Raw genomic sequence first — 14,847 nt, forward strand, 5'->3', positions numbered from 1 at the left:
AAATGCATATATTGATACATGTATTTATTCTTAAGATTGACGTGTGAATTGAAACATTATCAATTTTGTTTAGTCGATTATTTGAGTAACAGAAAGGCATAAACCAGCGTTAATTATATTCAGAGCACTGTGTACATTCATTTGTATATGTAAACCAAACCGGAATAGATGGTGTGACGTCAAAATAATTATTTATTATTTGGGTTTTTAATACAAAAGAGTTCTACATCATGTCAGCCTCCAGTAAATACGATTTCTCCATTTTCAAACGTTCATTAAAGCTTAATTACATATTTTATTTTCAAAACAGCATGACCACATGTGATAATTTACACCACTTAATTAAAATAAATAAATTATGTTTTTGACTTTTCTTCCCCTTTAAGATAAAAAAAAAATATCATTTCCGTGGGAGTATTAAACACTGTACAGAATGTTATAATGACGATAGAATATGTAAAGATGCATCCTGTTTGATTGACATTGGTTTTTTAAATTATCAAATTCATTACACGAAAAATATAGGCTATGAATATGTTTCTGCAATCTATTGTATAATAGAATGTTTCGGAGCCGCTGGACCTGACTGTTTAATGCCGTGCAATAATAACTCCTTTGGATATCAGTGTAAAAACTCGTGTGATTGTCAAAAGCATGAAATCTGCAAGAAATATTTCGGTTGTCTGGCGATTAGTAAGTTACGATTTAAAGTGGCATATATTTATTGGTGGATTTCTACTCCACTACAGAGATCACAGAGTCCGTGTTCTTCAAGTCTCATATAAAAACAAAATATGAGTTCAAAAGTGTATGTATATAAAGTTTATATAAAATTTCAATTGCTGGCGGTGTTAGTAAAAGGAATAAATCTAGTTACAAAAGAACGCGTGGTTAAAACTTTTTAATGCTTGCTCATTGTCATACTATGTAACTTTTCAAAATAGCTATGATATACTGATTTAACAATAGCAACAGAATATCAAAAACTTTTTCTGTAAAAATGACATTTTATTTCATAAAATTTAGATTCAAACACATGTTACCGATTCTCTTCATGTACGTATAGTTTGCTTTTATTTTGGCCGACTGCCATGAAAATAAATCACGTGATGTCTGATCATTTAAAATAATAAATGCTCAGATATAAACACAAGGAAAAAAGTTTTTCGTTGCAGAAAGATCATTGGCTTCAATGCGAAAATGCGAAAATACGCGTTAACAACTATGTTGGTTGTGCAGTACATGCAAGTACAAAGTAACGGCACTAATTCTACGAATAATACCTGCATAGGAGATAAGTAAGTAATGTTCGAATTATTTCATAAGTTTTACTAAGTCAGATTTTGATAGATTATTATTTCAAATCTTAAAAATGACTTGCGTTCTTTTAAAGGCTTTGGTTAAAAATGTGTTTCCTATTGAAATAGTTAACTACATGCATTCTCTACGAGCTTTTGCGTAATAACATTTAAAAATAAAAATTATTACAGTGAAAGTATTAGATGCTGCACAGGATATTATAGACACGAGGGGATATGTGAAGGTATGTTTAATGTTTCGTAAAAATAAATTTTCTTGTACATAAATGTGTAACTGAAGAAATCCATGTATTTTGTGTAATGTTTTTTCTTATATAGAATGTTTTGGAGCCCATGGGTTTAACTGTTCAGAGCCATGCACCGATGATTATTTTGGATATCAATGTAAAAATCAAAGTAACTGTCAGAATCAAGAAATCTGCAATAAATACTTCGGTTGTCAAACAATTAGTGAGTTCCTTTAAAAACTTTCTTACCAGAGTTTCGTGTACTTTAAAGATATGTAATGAGTTGTTCATGAATAAACATGGATGCATCAATTTTTTTTATTCATGAACAAATAATTAATTTTATCATTAGTTCATGAACACAAAATTAAAAAAAAAGTCTCTATGATTCAGCAACAAGAGAAATTTTTAAGATTTAACATAGCGAGATTTATTTGCATGCATTTCATAGTTTGTCTTTTCGTATTTCTAGTTGTTCTTGCGGGAAGGTAATATTTACACCCGGTTTACAAGTAACAAGCCGCTGAATTTTTAAATTATCCCACCCATGACGAATTCGATTATTTCGTCTACGAGATCGTTGCCCTTATCACCTAAAACAACTGTGTAAGATGTTCTTAATTTCACAAAAACAGAAATTCAGAATTCTCTAAGGTTAAATCACTTGAAAATTAGTGGTAGCAAACTGACACTTGCCCAGCGTGTTGATGACAGTATACACTCGCAATGCGACCAAAATAACTCTACTGATCAACCTGTCGCTGAAGAACATGTTGTTGTACCCCCGTTCTTATGTGCCGACAACGTTCCTAACATATCGGACTTAAAATCTGGTTGGTCTGGAAAGTCTTGCAGTTATCCCAAGGTGACCATCAATGACATTGAGAAATACCTCCTTTACAGTAGCCACAGGACGGAGGATTCTTGTAAGATGCAGTGTTACAGGCAGTATATTCGGGGACTCAACTAGGAAGGTTATATCCACAAAATTATGATCAACGAAATAAGTGACACTTGCCAGGGTCCACCGCCATAAAACTTTGAGAATTCTCAAAAAAATTCTCAACTCAAGTCTTGAGAATTACTCAGCTAAGAATATTCTCAAAACCACCGCCATAAAGCTACTTGAGAATATTCTTAGCTGAGTAATTCTCAAGACTTGAGTTGAGAATTTTTTCAAATTTATGTTCTCGCGAGACGGTATTCGCGGATTTTTTTCAACGCATGAAGCGGCTCCATGGAACTCTCTAGTGTTGAAAAAGCAATAAAACGCATTGGACAACGTGTAAACAAAACGTAAGTATACCCTCTTATCGTCTGCTTTTTCATTTAAAAAAACAAAAATGGACGACAAAGCAATTACGGGTAAACGCCGATCTCAGAATTGGCAAGATGACGAGGAAGTGGTGTTGATTGAGGAAGTTAAAACAAGATCGGGGGCATTGTTCGGCTTGATGAAAGGGAGCGGGGCCAAAGGAAAGCTAAAAGTAACGCGAGAAAGGGAATGGCAACTGATTGCCGATAAATTGAATTCGTTAGTATGAAATTTTGCCGGAAAACTATACTCGTTTGTATAAAATTTAGAAAATATTGTTGACAAATTCGTATCGGTTTACAAGAACATCGTCGAAGTGATTCTTCTTTGCCCGTATACACACAATTAACTGAATAAATTTATACAAGAAACGTTTTACGATATATACACTGAGGTGCTTAAAAGAAAGACAAACTAATTATGAGAAAAAAGGATAGATGCATTGGTTATCAGAAGAAAAAAAACCACCGCAACTGACTGATCTATTTTTATCTCTGCTTTGTGGACACTAATAAAGGGGTGGATCATGTATTTCTTGAATATTGTAGACTATACAACACCAAAAGGAGGGCCTGGGAGGAGGTTAAGAAAAAATATTATAATGTCAAATCAAGAAGTAAGTATGAATTCATTTTAATTTAAAAGAGTAGGATCTGTATGAATATGGATTCATAACAAATAATTAAATGATTATATGAAATATTGCCAAATTTTACTTGATATGATCTAATTTATTGAGAGCATAACTATTTTTTTTCAAACATTTGTTGTCACCAGGAACAGGAAATTCTTAACAATTAAGTGCATCACTTAATAAAACATTTTTTAAATGGTTGATGATTTGAAGAAAAAATAGTTAATATGTTCTAATGCGACACAAATTTGACACTTCATTTTTCTTTTCTTTTTGGGGTGGGGTGTATTTTTTTAGCATAAGTTTTAAATGCATATAAATTATATACAAGTATCATGGTCAGAATACAATTTAATTGAAACTAGACCTTTGTTTATATATAAGCAGGAATGGACACGATTACTTAAAAAAGTAATTGATTTATAATCGATCACTTCGGGGAATTTTGTAAAATCGATTATTTATTGATTACACTGAGACTCATTTTTGTCCAGTAGTCGATTACTTTATAACATGTAATCGATTATAAATAGAATACTTTAGAAAAAATTTCATTAAAATGCGCATGGTACCTGTTCTGAACATATCATATAAAAACTCTTCAAGTTAATTTGGTTTTAGAGTTAAAGGGGTATTTTCATTATGAATGATATGAAAATTTGAAACTTCATATTTCAATCTTCATAAAATAACATTTTATAATTATGGGAACACCAGGAATACCTTGTGTTCCAAAAACATTTTCCAATTATAAAGAAAAGAATAATAGATGTTCATTGTCAGGAATTGTATGCTGTTATCAATAACTCTCCAAAATGTTATATTTTTTCACATTTGATAGATAATTTTTGCATGCAGTCTTATTTACTCAAACCTATACCTAAGAAATTTAGAAGATGTATTACAAAGTATAGATTAGAATCTCATTCATTAGCAGTTGAGTTGGAAGGTATAAAAACATTGCCAGAAATGAAAGAAAATGTATTTTTTGTAATCCCAACGACATTGAAGATGTTTTTCACTTTGTGTTAAAATGCCCACTTTACAATTCACTAAGATCAAGATACATTATACAAATATTGACTGGGGTTGAGGGCAACATTGATTATATTAGCCCCCGAGGGATGAAATATTGCCCGACGCGAAGCGGAGGGCAATATTTTCGTCCCAAGGGGGCTAATATAATCAATGTTGCCCGAAAACACAGTCAACATTTGTTTTGTTATATGAAGAAACAAACCAAAATTTAAGAAAGTAATTGAAAACTGATCGCTGTAGTTTTCTCAGCTCAACAAAGAACTTACGAATTCAATTTTGTCGAAGTTCATTTCCAAAATATCCTCTGCATCAAACGGTCACTGGTGATATTCCGCCGACCGTAAGAATTAACATACAGATGTTCTACCTGATTTTACTTCACAGTAATTCGCAAATCCTTATATCCGTTATGATAGCAAACCGTCACATTGCGCGTCCGTTATTTACTGACTCTCTATTATGACGTCACCTTGTTTTGGAGTCGCGAAGAAATATTTACGTCATCGTTTACGAATCCACAAATCAGAGGCGAATATTTGAAATAGAGGGAATGTTCTCTAGATATTATTCCTAGCCGGTCAATATAAAAAAAATATTGACCGGTCAATATTTTTCGGACGAGCTAATATTACAATTATTGACTATTCGTCTATATAGAGTTATATAGTGAGAATATACTACTGAATATAACAATAAGAATTATTATGTTAAAAAACCATCTGTGTTCAAACTTGTTCAGTTATTAAGTTCAAACAATACCAAAGAGTTATGTAACCTTGGTAAATATCTTCACTATGCAACTATGTTCAGAAATTCATTGCTCTAGTTAAAACTATACAATTTTTTTTTCTATTACAATTGGTAAATCATAATTTTAGTATTATATATATTTATTGTATCTCACAATATCTTATATGATGTGAACATATATGAAAGCTGTATGTTGTTCTCCATAGCGAGAGTGCACGCTCTGCAGAGACTCTGAAGCCTACTGGCTTCGCATTTTGCGTGCCTCGCATATGTTTATAAATGTTATTATGTTTAATGCAGATGAGCTTATTGTTCAAAGTTGAAATAAATAATAATAATTTCTACTGCTTTTTCAAATGTCAAATTATAAGCAATTATATATATATTAGAGCTCTGTCATGTAAACAAGTTTTTTTCCTGGACGTTAACGAGTTTAGATGAAATCTTGACCTTGCACCTTTAGCCATATTTGGTTGTTATTGGTAATACGAGAATTGAATTTGATTGAAATTTTTATACTTTTTAAAAATATCATCAGAAATATGCAAAGAACTGTTAGGCAGCCTTGCTTCATGATTTGAATGAATTGTGTTTGGAGCTTGTAATTGTTTTGATTTTTAAAATAGATCCTTGTTGGGGCTATTTTAATTGTTATCTAAACATGATTAGGGACCCACACCTCATTAACTGCTTTGTGGATTCCTTACATGACAAGGACAAACACACTTACTGACAATTACACACCCTTTCGGGTTTGTTTCTTTCTCTGGCAAAATAGACACAAAATATAACTCTCTCTAACTCTCTCTCTCTCTCTCTCTCTCTCTCTCTCTCTCTCTAATAATTGTCAGTAGCTTAGTGGTTTTTCGGAGCCACACTATGTTAAATAATAAAAAAAAAATCTGCAAAGAAGTGTGAAACATGGAGTAAACTGATTATCTGATTATGTACTCAATGACATGTGAACCAATATTTATATTTTAAGTGAAAGTGGAAAATCATAAAAATGAATATAAACAATTTTATTCAATGAATTGTATTATAAACAACACTTGATGAGTATTTTTTAATACAATAAGTGCTTCACAATATGTTTATGTAAAGAGTAATCGTAAGAAATCAAAAAAGTAATTATAATTACACTGAACTTTTTAGCTGTAATCGATTAAATTACGATTACAAGTAATCGAAAATCTCTTCGATTACAGATTACTGTCGATTACTTGAAAAAGAGTAATCATTACAATCGAATACGATTACTCGATTACCCCATGCCTGTATATAAGGCAACATATAAATTACATATTATATATGAAGAGCAAGATGAAGGTCTAAATTTATAATTAAAATACATGGAAAAGATAAATGAGTTGTTTTAAAAGAGGCATTTATGATTGGTATCAGATTGTTGGTTTATACTGATTATAGACAAATTATATTACATTCATATTTTTTAGTAGTTTTTACTTTATACTATATATTGTCATAGGCAAAGAAAAGATGGATGGAGTTAAACACCCAAAAACTGGTGGTGGTCCCCCTCTCCCCCCTCTCACACAAGGAGAGGAGACATTTCTGCGTCTTGCAGATGGAGAGCCACATCTCTCTGGTCTACAGGGGGGTATTGATACAGATGGTGATTTGCAATTTGATTATTATTTAAAATTTTTAATTCTTCAAAAAAGAAGAAGTGGAAAACCAATCAACCTTGATTGTTATATCAGATGAAATCATTTTAAATGTTAAAGATTTATGACTTGTTAACTTGCTATGGTAGTTTCCATTGACTACTGTACATTCTCTTATTGGAAGCATTTAATTATTTCTTAGCTCCAAGCATGTCTTCAGTTTCTCAGACAGTTGACCCTGCAGGTGACCACCTCGAACAAGGTACAATTTAATACCTTTAGTTAACTTTCTCAATTATAAAATTAACATCAAACCATTTAAAGTTTTTTTTATGAATGGTCAACAATGAGATAGATTTCATTTGAAAAAAAAAAACTTTTAAAAGATTACACTAGTCTTAGTTTGTATATACATGTGTATCGATTATAGCTGCAGAACTGTAGGCTAGCTCTGAGGATAATTTGGTTTGATGGTCAGTCAACCCGAATTTTCTGTGGAGCTACAGTTCTGCAGCTAATTATGTGCTCAATAATGTCAATATTAAGGAAAAAAGGATGTTACAACTTTTTAGCTCTTTCATTTTTTTAACTCACCTGAGCTGTAAGCTCAAGAGAGCTTTTCTGATCACTTTTTGTCCATCTGTCTGTGTGTCTGTCCGTCTGTCTGTCTGTTAACTTTTTAAATTTTTGACTTCTTCTCCAGAACCACTGGGCAAATTTTCAAAAAACTAGGCACAAAGCATCATTGGGTGAACGAGATTCAAGTTCGTTAAAATGAAGGGCCAGACCCTCTTTTAAGGGGAGATAATTAAAGTTATTAAAAATTTATTAGTATTTTTCAAAAAAAAAAATCTTCTTCTACGAAACCATTTGGCCAAGAAAACTGAAATTTGTATGGAAGCTTTCTCAGGTAGGGTAGATTCAAGTTTGTTCAAATCATGATCTCGGGGGCAGTGTGGGGCCACAATGTGGGTCAAATTATTACATAGGAATATTTAGAGTAAATCTTTTAAAATCCTCTTCTCAGAAACTTGTACTTCTCAAATGGTATGTACATGTAGGTCATTGGCCCCAGGGGAGGTCCTGATCCCCCTTGAACAGGAAGTGCCCAAATATCTTGAAAATGGTCAAGATCCCCACCCCACCATATATATTCTTTTTCCGTGGGTCATGTTGGTTCACCTGATATATAGTAAATGACCCCTGGGGAACATCATGAAATTTCAGAAAAAAAAATAATCAAGTTTTAATTAAGCAATATTTACATTTGCAAATATGTTTCTTTATATGAACCTATAGAATAGCGAAAACGTTCAATTCTGTATGAACTTTTTGTGACGTCACAATGATCATATCACGCGCTTATCGCTTATTCGGTTATTTAAAACGTTCTTGCACTGCACGAAAAGTCGCGTTTAATTTCACCTTAAATGCAATTTAAACGTTACGATTATTTAAAATTTAAGTATGTAGTATTACATATTGTGTGTCCGAAAACGTTTAAAAATAATTAGCATTTAATATGAGTTTACTGGATTCCGTAAAAGAACAAATTTAATAATGTCGGAAAAATTGTAAACTTACTCATACGTACAGATTTAAGTGTTCCGTAAACTAACATTATACCTCTTGTATATAAAATATATAATTTTCATTAAACATGCTAAAAAAATTAAGTTTAATGGATATATTAAATTTGTTTGGTTAATGAAATTTAATGTTGAATTTTAATTCATTATTTGTTCTCGTTTAATTTACATTTTACATTATAAACTGTCAAAAATTAAATTATATACGGATATCTTAAACTTCCTAAAACATTCAAATAAACGCTTTTATCAACTTACATTATACCTCTTGTTTATGCGACGATAATGTTTTGATTAAACCTGCCAATATAAACTGGAATTGTATATATTTTACGTCATTATTATTTTCGTTTAATTAAATAATTATACCACCGCATACATCTTTATATAACTTCAAACATCCAGTTGTTTTCTTTGAAATTGTTTTTGCTATCATTTTTGAAAATTAAAATCACACACAAGTCCACTTAAGATTCGATTTTATTGCATGTTAAAGTCTCAATGATGTAAAAAAATAAATACATGTATTCTTACAGAGCAAAACATTTGAAAGTTTTAAGCATAAAAGTCACAATTTAGAAAATTACAATACGTACGTCATGATCAGATACATATGGAATGGATGCCATTACAATTTCTGATATAGTTCTTAAAAAATACTTAGGTAAAATATCCAAATTTGGAATTGTAAAATGCACATTTGACTTAAGCAAATGCAGGCTAATACACATTAAATGGAAATAATGGAATCTATATGGACTAGTAGGAAAAAAACACACAACTGAAACAGACCCATAAAAATTGCTGCATGGTCTGCAAATAACAAATTCTAGCTTAACTTGCGTATTTTCATATACAACATAAATTACAACACAAAGTCAGTTTTTCTATATAATGCATGTAGATAAAGAAAAGCAATTGTTGAAAGTTGACAATACTGAAGTAATCAAATTTTTTTTACTTATTTACTGGTCACTAAAATACATACACACGCACACACAAATTCTCTTTCCTAGTACATGTATTTTGAAAATAGCATGTATTCATAGAAACATACATACTACATACATACTCTATAGTTCATAACTGCAAATAGATAAGAGTTTCCATGAAAACCACTTCAGAGAAGATATATATTAACAATCATATTATATGTAATAGCATTGAAAAAACCCTATATATTTATATACCGGTATATGATGCATACAAATACCAAATTATACTAAATTGAATGAACAAATTGTTCAATAATAGGATGTACATGTGCATCTCTAATTTTAAACACTTCATGTGATTTTAAAAATAATTCCCTAGGTTTTACATTATAATATTGAAAATTTATTATACAGAAAAGAAAAATACATATTCTAATGACCAGACTATTCAGTTAACATTTTGGAACGTATATAAAGTAATTTTAATTTACACAAACTTCCAATGAAAACAATAATTGATTATCAAAATTTGGCAAAATGGTAAATTTAAATCATGGAAATTCAATAAAATTCTTCTAGTCTATCCTAATAAGGTCTGGAATAAGATCAAGCATATGCATGTACAAAATTTAAAAAAGTTATGACACTATAAAAATTCAACTCAATCTTACTTATCATAAAAAGAAAACAGTTTCCCCAATATTTTACTCAGAAATGTCTTATCAAGTATTGTTTATTTCTTGCATCTGTAAGAAACTGACAGGGAAGCCTCACTCGCCCACAAGCAAGAGCAAAAGGATCGGTCAGAGACACCACCTTTCTCTTACTTGGGTATCAAGATCTGCAACTTACTGCCAGCAAAGCCCTTTCAAAATACTCTTTCATTGTCTCCTGCTTAAAATTCACTTTCAATAAAAATTCTTCTAGTCTATCCTATTAAGGTCTGAAATAAGACCTGGCATATGCATGTACAGAATGTAAAATATAGTTATGACACTATAAATATTCAACTCAATCTTACTTATCATAAAAAGAAAACAGTTCCCCATTATTTTACACAGAAATGTCTTATCAAGTCTTGTTTGTTTATTCCTTGCATCTGTAAGAAACTGACAGGGAAGCCTCACTCGCCCACAAGCAAGAGCAAAAGGATCGGTCAGAGACACCACCTTTCTCTTACTTAGGTATCAAGATCTGCAACTTACTGCAAGCAAAGCCCTTTCAAAATACTCTTGCATTGTCTCCTGTATATTTTAAACAACAAATTTTGTTCACTATAGAGCTAATTAAGCTAATAAATTATATAAGTGAAACTTGTACAAATATGTAGATTAAAATAACTTGAGATAAAAATTGTATTTTTTCCGTAAATTTTCTAGTCTACGTCCAAGTTTCAGGAACAAGCTCAAGATATACATACAAAAAGTCCTGTATAACTGCCTAGATGTCCATAAAAACTACTCTTTACTCAATAAATTATCAAAAATCTAGTCTTTAACTCTTTACTTAGAACAAAAGAAACAAATTATGATAAAATATTCATTAAAATAACCACTTTATATCACTCATATATGTGTTTAGTTTATAATTTGATATATGATTTTAAACTTATACAAGCCTTTGACAGGGAAGCCTCACTCGCCCACAAGCAAGAGCAAAAGGATCGGTCAGAGACGCCACCTTTCTCTTACTTGGGTATCAAGATCTGCAACTAACTGCCAACAGAGCTCCCTTTAAAAATAAATAACTTCCTATTGTCTTCAGTTCTATTATGCTATAGAGATGTATGCACTAATTACTGGAAATAAACTTAAACATATTTGTTAATAAATTGAGATAAAAAAAGTATGACTTGGTTACATGCCAACATGACAAAAATTGAAAATCATAATGGCCAAATTTAATCTGTAATTGATCAGCATAAAAAAAATTTCAACAATAAAAAAAATACACAATGAATATTCTTTTATATAACAGTATGAGTTGAACAAGTAATATCAGATCCTGTATTTAAAAAAATACCCAGCATATTTTTAGGTTCATCATACTACAACAATACATCAAGCTATTTTGCAATGATTTTATAGTCATATCACATATTGAGCTTTGCAGTTCTCAAGAAGTGTTAAACAACTCTTTATACATGGATAATAAACCTACATCAAAATATGAACCTCTAGCGAGGAACAAAAATTGTCCATGGGACGGAGTTAACAATTTTATACAATCAACAATGTATATGTCAAAATGCTTGCATATCAGTAAAACCATATAATAACTTTCAGCTTAGGTGAGCTAATTATACATGACAGTTGCAACTCTTTTAAAAATCTCAAATGGCCCATTTCTGTTCATTTGATATATTTTCTGGTTTGTCTCTAGATGATTCATTGTTGGTCCTTATACGTCTTATACTTTGCCTTTTTGAACATTTGGATTTCAGAGCAGAACTTTTGGTGTCCAATTAAACATTCGTCAGAGCGCCACTTTAGAGATGTGATTTCATATATTGTGTCATCTTCCCAATCATTTTCATATTCTGATGACATCATCAAGTACTCGACAAGAAATTCAGGTTCTACTTGTTTCTTTTTCTCCTCATCCCAGGAGGTCTTTTGTTTAAATACAGCCTGACAGCCTGTCTATAGTATAACTTCCGTTTTCTACAACATATATACACACATAAATACACATGTTTATACACACATATTGTCTTTAAAAAGCCAACATTGTAAAATGTTCAGGCTTTCCTTTTAAATTCCTCAGACAATTTATTTAAGCATTAAATCATTGTTTTTTGAAAGAGGAGTAACAGGCGTTTGTGCATCATGAAAATTTGTCTGCACACACTATTGCAGTTATGAGACTATATATTTCAAAAAACAAGAGATATTTGTGAAACACAATTGTCCCCTTCTTCCTTGGAGAAATGAACGAAAAAGCAAATAATTGGGATTTTCCCATATCCAAGGGGCATAACTCTGTCAAAAATTGCTCAATTAGACTCTAAATCAAACTTGACCAAAATATTATTATGATGAATCTGTGTGCAGGGGTGTGCAATTACCATCGCCCGACGCCCGGGGCTATCGATTTTAGAGGTCGGGCTAGCAAAAACATTAACTGTGGTAGCCCGTCGGGCTAGTAAATCATAACCAGAGTTGGCAAAATATGCCAGTAAATTTGCAGTGTCCTAGTAGGAAAAGTGTATCGTCATTGTTATCACAGAGGCATAATATCTGCTCCTTTTAAGTCATGATAGCCTAAAAATTTCTTAAGCATTTTTTCTATTGCTACATTCTTCTGAGAAAAAACACTCGGCTGTAAGTTTCACACTTTGAAGTTTTACTGACAGTGTTGACCTGACCAGTGGCTAGACGAGATAGTCACGCCTCACTGCACATAGCTTCCGCAGTTACCTGTGCGGCTGTTTCAAGTGACATCACTGTAAAATGATTCCTTTTTCTGTAATATGTATTCATTGGCTTTTTTGAATATAATTTTTTTACAGAGAGAGAGAGAGAGAGAGAGAGAGAGAGAGAGAGATGCATTACAGAGATATTATAAATTTCTGCACTAACTATTCTCATGAACACATTTTAAAGTGACCTGCTTGGTGAATTAAAAAAAATTCATATTTTGCATATTATTATTTGTGCATTTTCCATTATTTTTAATTAAAATTTACCATTACGTAATTAATTGCATAGTTGTATTTTGTAAATGGAAATTAAACAGGATAAAATGCATGCACACATAGATAGTTGCAGTGATTTTATAGAGTCTGTTCACATTCACAATGTTATGTTTGGGTTTTATTATATAAACGGTACCCAAACCAATTTTGTAACTAAAATGTGAGAGATCAATGAAGTTGAATATTTTTGAACTAGTCTACCACAGAAAACATGCAAGTAATAAATATTTCGTATATTAATAATTATATACTAACTAGTGTCATACAGGGTTTTTTTTTAATAAAATGAAATGTCGACATGTCCGAAATAGTCTGGCTAGTAACTTTGAATCTTGGGCTAGTAACTTTGGTACTCCCACTAGCCCCTGGACTAGTGGCCAAATTTTGTAATTGCACACCCCTGTGTGTGTCAAATTTCATATCAATAGGAGCAACCTCTGCGTTAAAGGAAATTGTTGGTGGACCGGCCGATCAACAACAGCAATGTAGTATTCCCTCCCTTGTCTGAAGGGGGCATAATAACAAGTATTTACATTTCTGTTAATTCTTGCCTTATCTGCAAATGCGATTTATACATCAAAACTCTTTATTATTCTTAAAAGATAAGTTAAATCAATAGAACAGTCACTGTATATAATACAGCATAAATTAGAACTTCAATACAAGTTCATGATTTTGGCAGTTGTAAACAGGGACATTTGAACATATGTATGGTCTAGACTCTCAAAACATGCAGTGCATATAATTGGGCATACCCTTGTTTCCTTTGATACAGATCCATTCCTTTCTTGAAAGAATCTACTCTCTCCTTCCTTTATCTTGCATAGACAGGAAATATCTGTTTATTGCATCTAAAATATAACATTGCAACAAAAATTAGAATATTATTTGTAAAGTTTTATTTAAATACAAGAGCGCGGGATCTGACAAACACAGGGTTCGACACTAACTGTTTGATGCATTAGTCCAGCTGGACTAGTGCCTGTTCATTTTAACTAGTCCGCAGGCAATTTTATGTGCCCGTCAGAAATAAATTAAAAAGCATTACCGTATTTGCCTTATATATAGTATGGAGTTTTTAAATAGCATTTGTAAGAAAGGGGTGCATAATATACACTATAATGTTTTTCTTACAGGTGTTGCACATGTTTAGTTGTATTGTGCTATGCAGTACATAGCAATGAGCTGCGTATTCACTATCTCTGTGTACTAGGTGTATGCCGCCATTACAGATGTTATAAATAGATCTATGCATATTAGATCCAGGCTGCATGAGCTACCTTGTTCTTTTCATTGTCTAAGTTCTTTAAAAATCTGTTTAAAATAATAAGCAATTTATCACAAATTATTTAACGTAAAACAATTCATTTAAATTAAACAACTCACAGGAGATTCGTTTCACCTATATTTTTTAAAAACACATAAGCGTCCCTTTCGAAGCTGTTGTTGTGAACACGTGTGCTTGTAACCTATTAATTTTCTCGGACATCCCCTTATGGCAAAGAAATAATCAAGTCACCCATAATATCCTGCATACCTCTGTTGTTTTGCTCGGTAACTCTATAATCACTGCAATGTATCATATGCTAGATAATAAAAATACAGTCCAGGGTTTTCCATTAAAATGTCGACAATCACACATCGTTAATTTACACATTTTTTAAGCAAAACTTTTTATTAGTTTGACCGGACTGACTAGACAGAAATTTTGTTAA

General features: G+C 31.6%; 1 protein-coding gene and 1 long non-coding RNA gene across 7 annotated transcripts in view; one reads left to right on the forward strand and one right to left on the reverse strand.

Annotated features, from left to right (window-relative positions):
- LOC105328433 (uncharacterized) overlaps nt 1-14,847 on the forward strand; it is a 62,122-nt gene that overhangs the window by 36,247 nt on the left and 11,028 nt on the right. For 2 of the 6 annotated variants that reach the window (XM_034465233.2, XM_034465238.2), the window contains exons 1-2: nt 6,781-6,919; nt 7,114-7,173. The exons of 1 other annotated variant lie outside the window; for it this stretch is intronic. Coding sequence is in view for 3 of the 5 variants with exons in the window: in XM_034465224.2 (XP_034321115.2) it covers nt 1,201-1,298; nt 1,491-1,543; nt 1,638-1,769 (283 nt within the window). In the remaining 2 variants the exon portion in view is untranslated. Of the gene's footprint in view, nt 1-1,113; nt 1,299-1,490; nt 1,544-1,637; nt 1,770-6,780; nt 6,920-7,113; nt 7,174-14,847 lie in introns of those variants that run through there. 3 more of the 6 variants (XM_034465224.2, XM_066085848.1, XM_066085851.1) reach the window with 3 other exon arrangements.
- On the reverse strand, nt 8,968-14,741 carry LOC136275812 (uncharacterized). The gene is made up of 2 exons (XR_010714311.1): nt 13,888-14,741; nt 8,968-12,098 (listed from the first exon to the last, which is right to left on the reverse strand). It is a non-coding gene; the product is annotated as an uncharacterized lncRNA (long non-coding RNA).

This window comes from Magallana gigas, chromosome 5 (genome assembly GCF_963853765.1).
Source record: "Magallana gigas chromosome 5, xbMagGiga1.1, whole genome shotgun sequence".
In the NCBI taxonomy this organism is placed as follows: domain Eukaryota; kingdom Metazoa; phylum Mollusca; class Bivalvia; order Ostreida; family Ostreidae; genus Magallana; species Magallana gigas.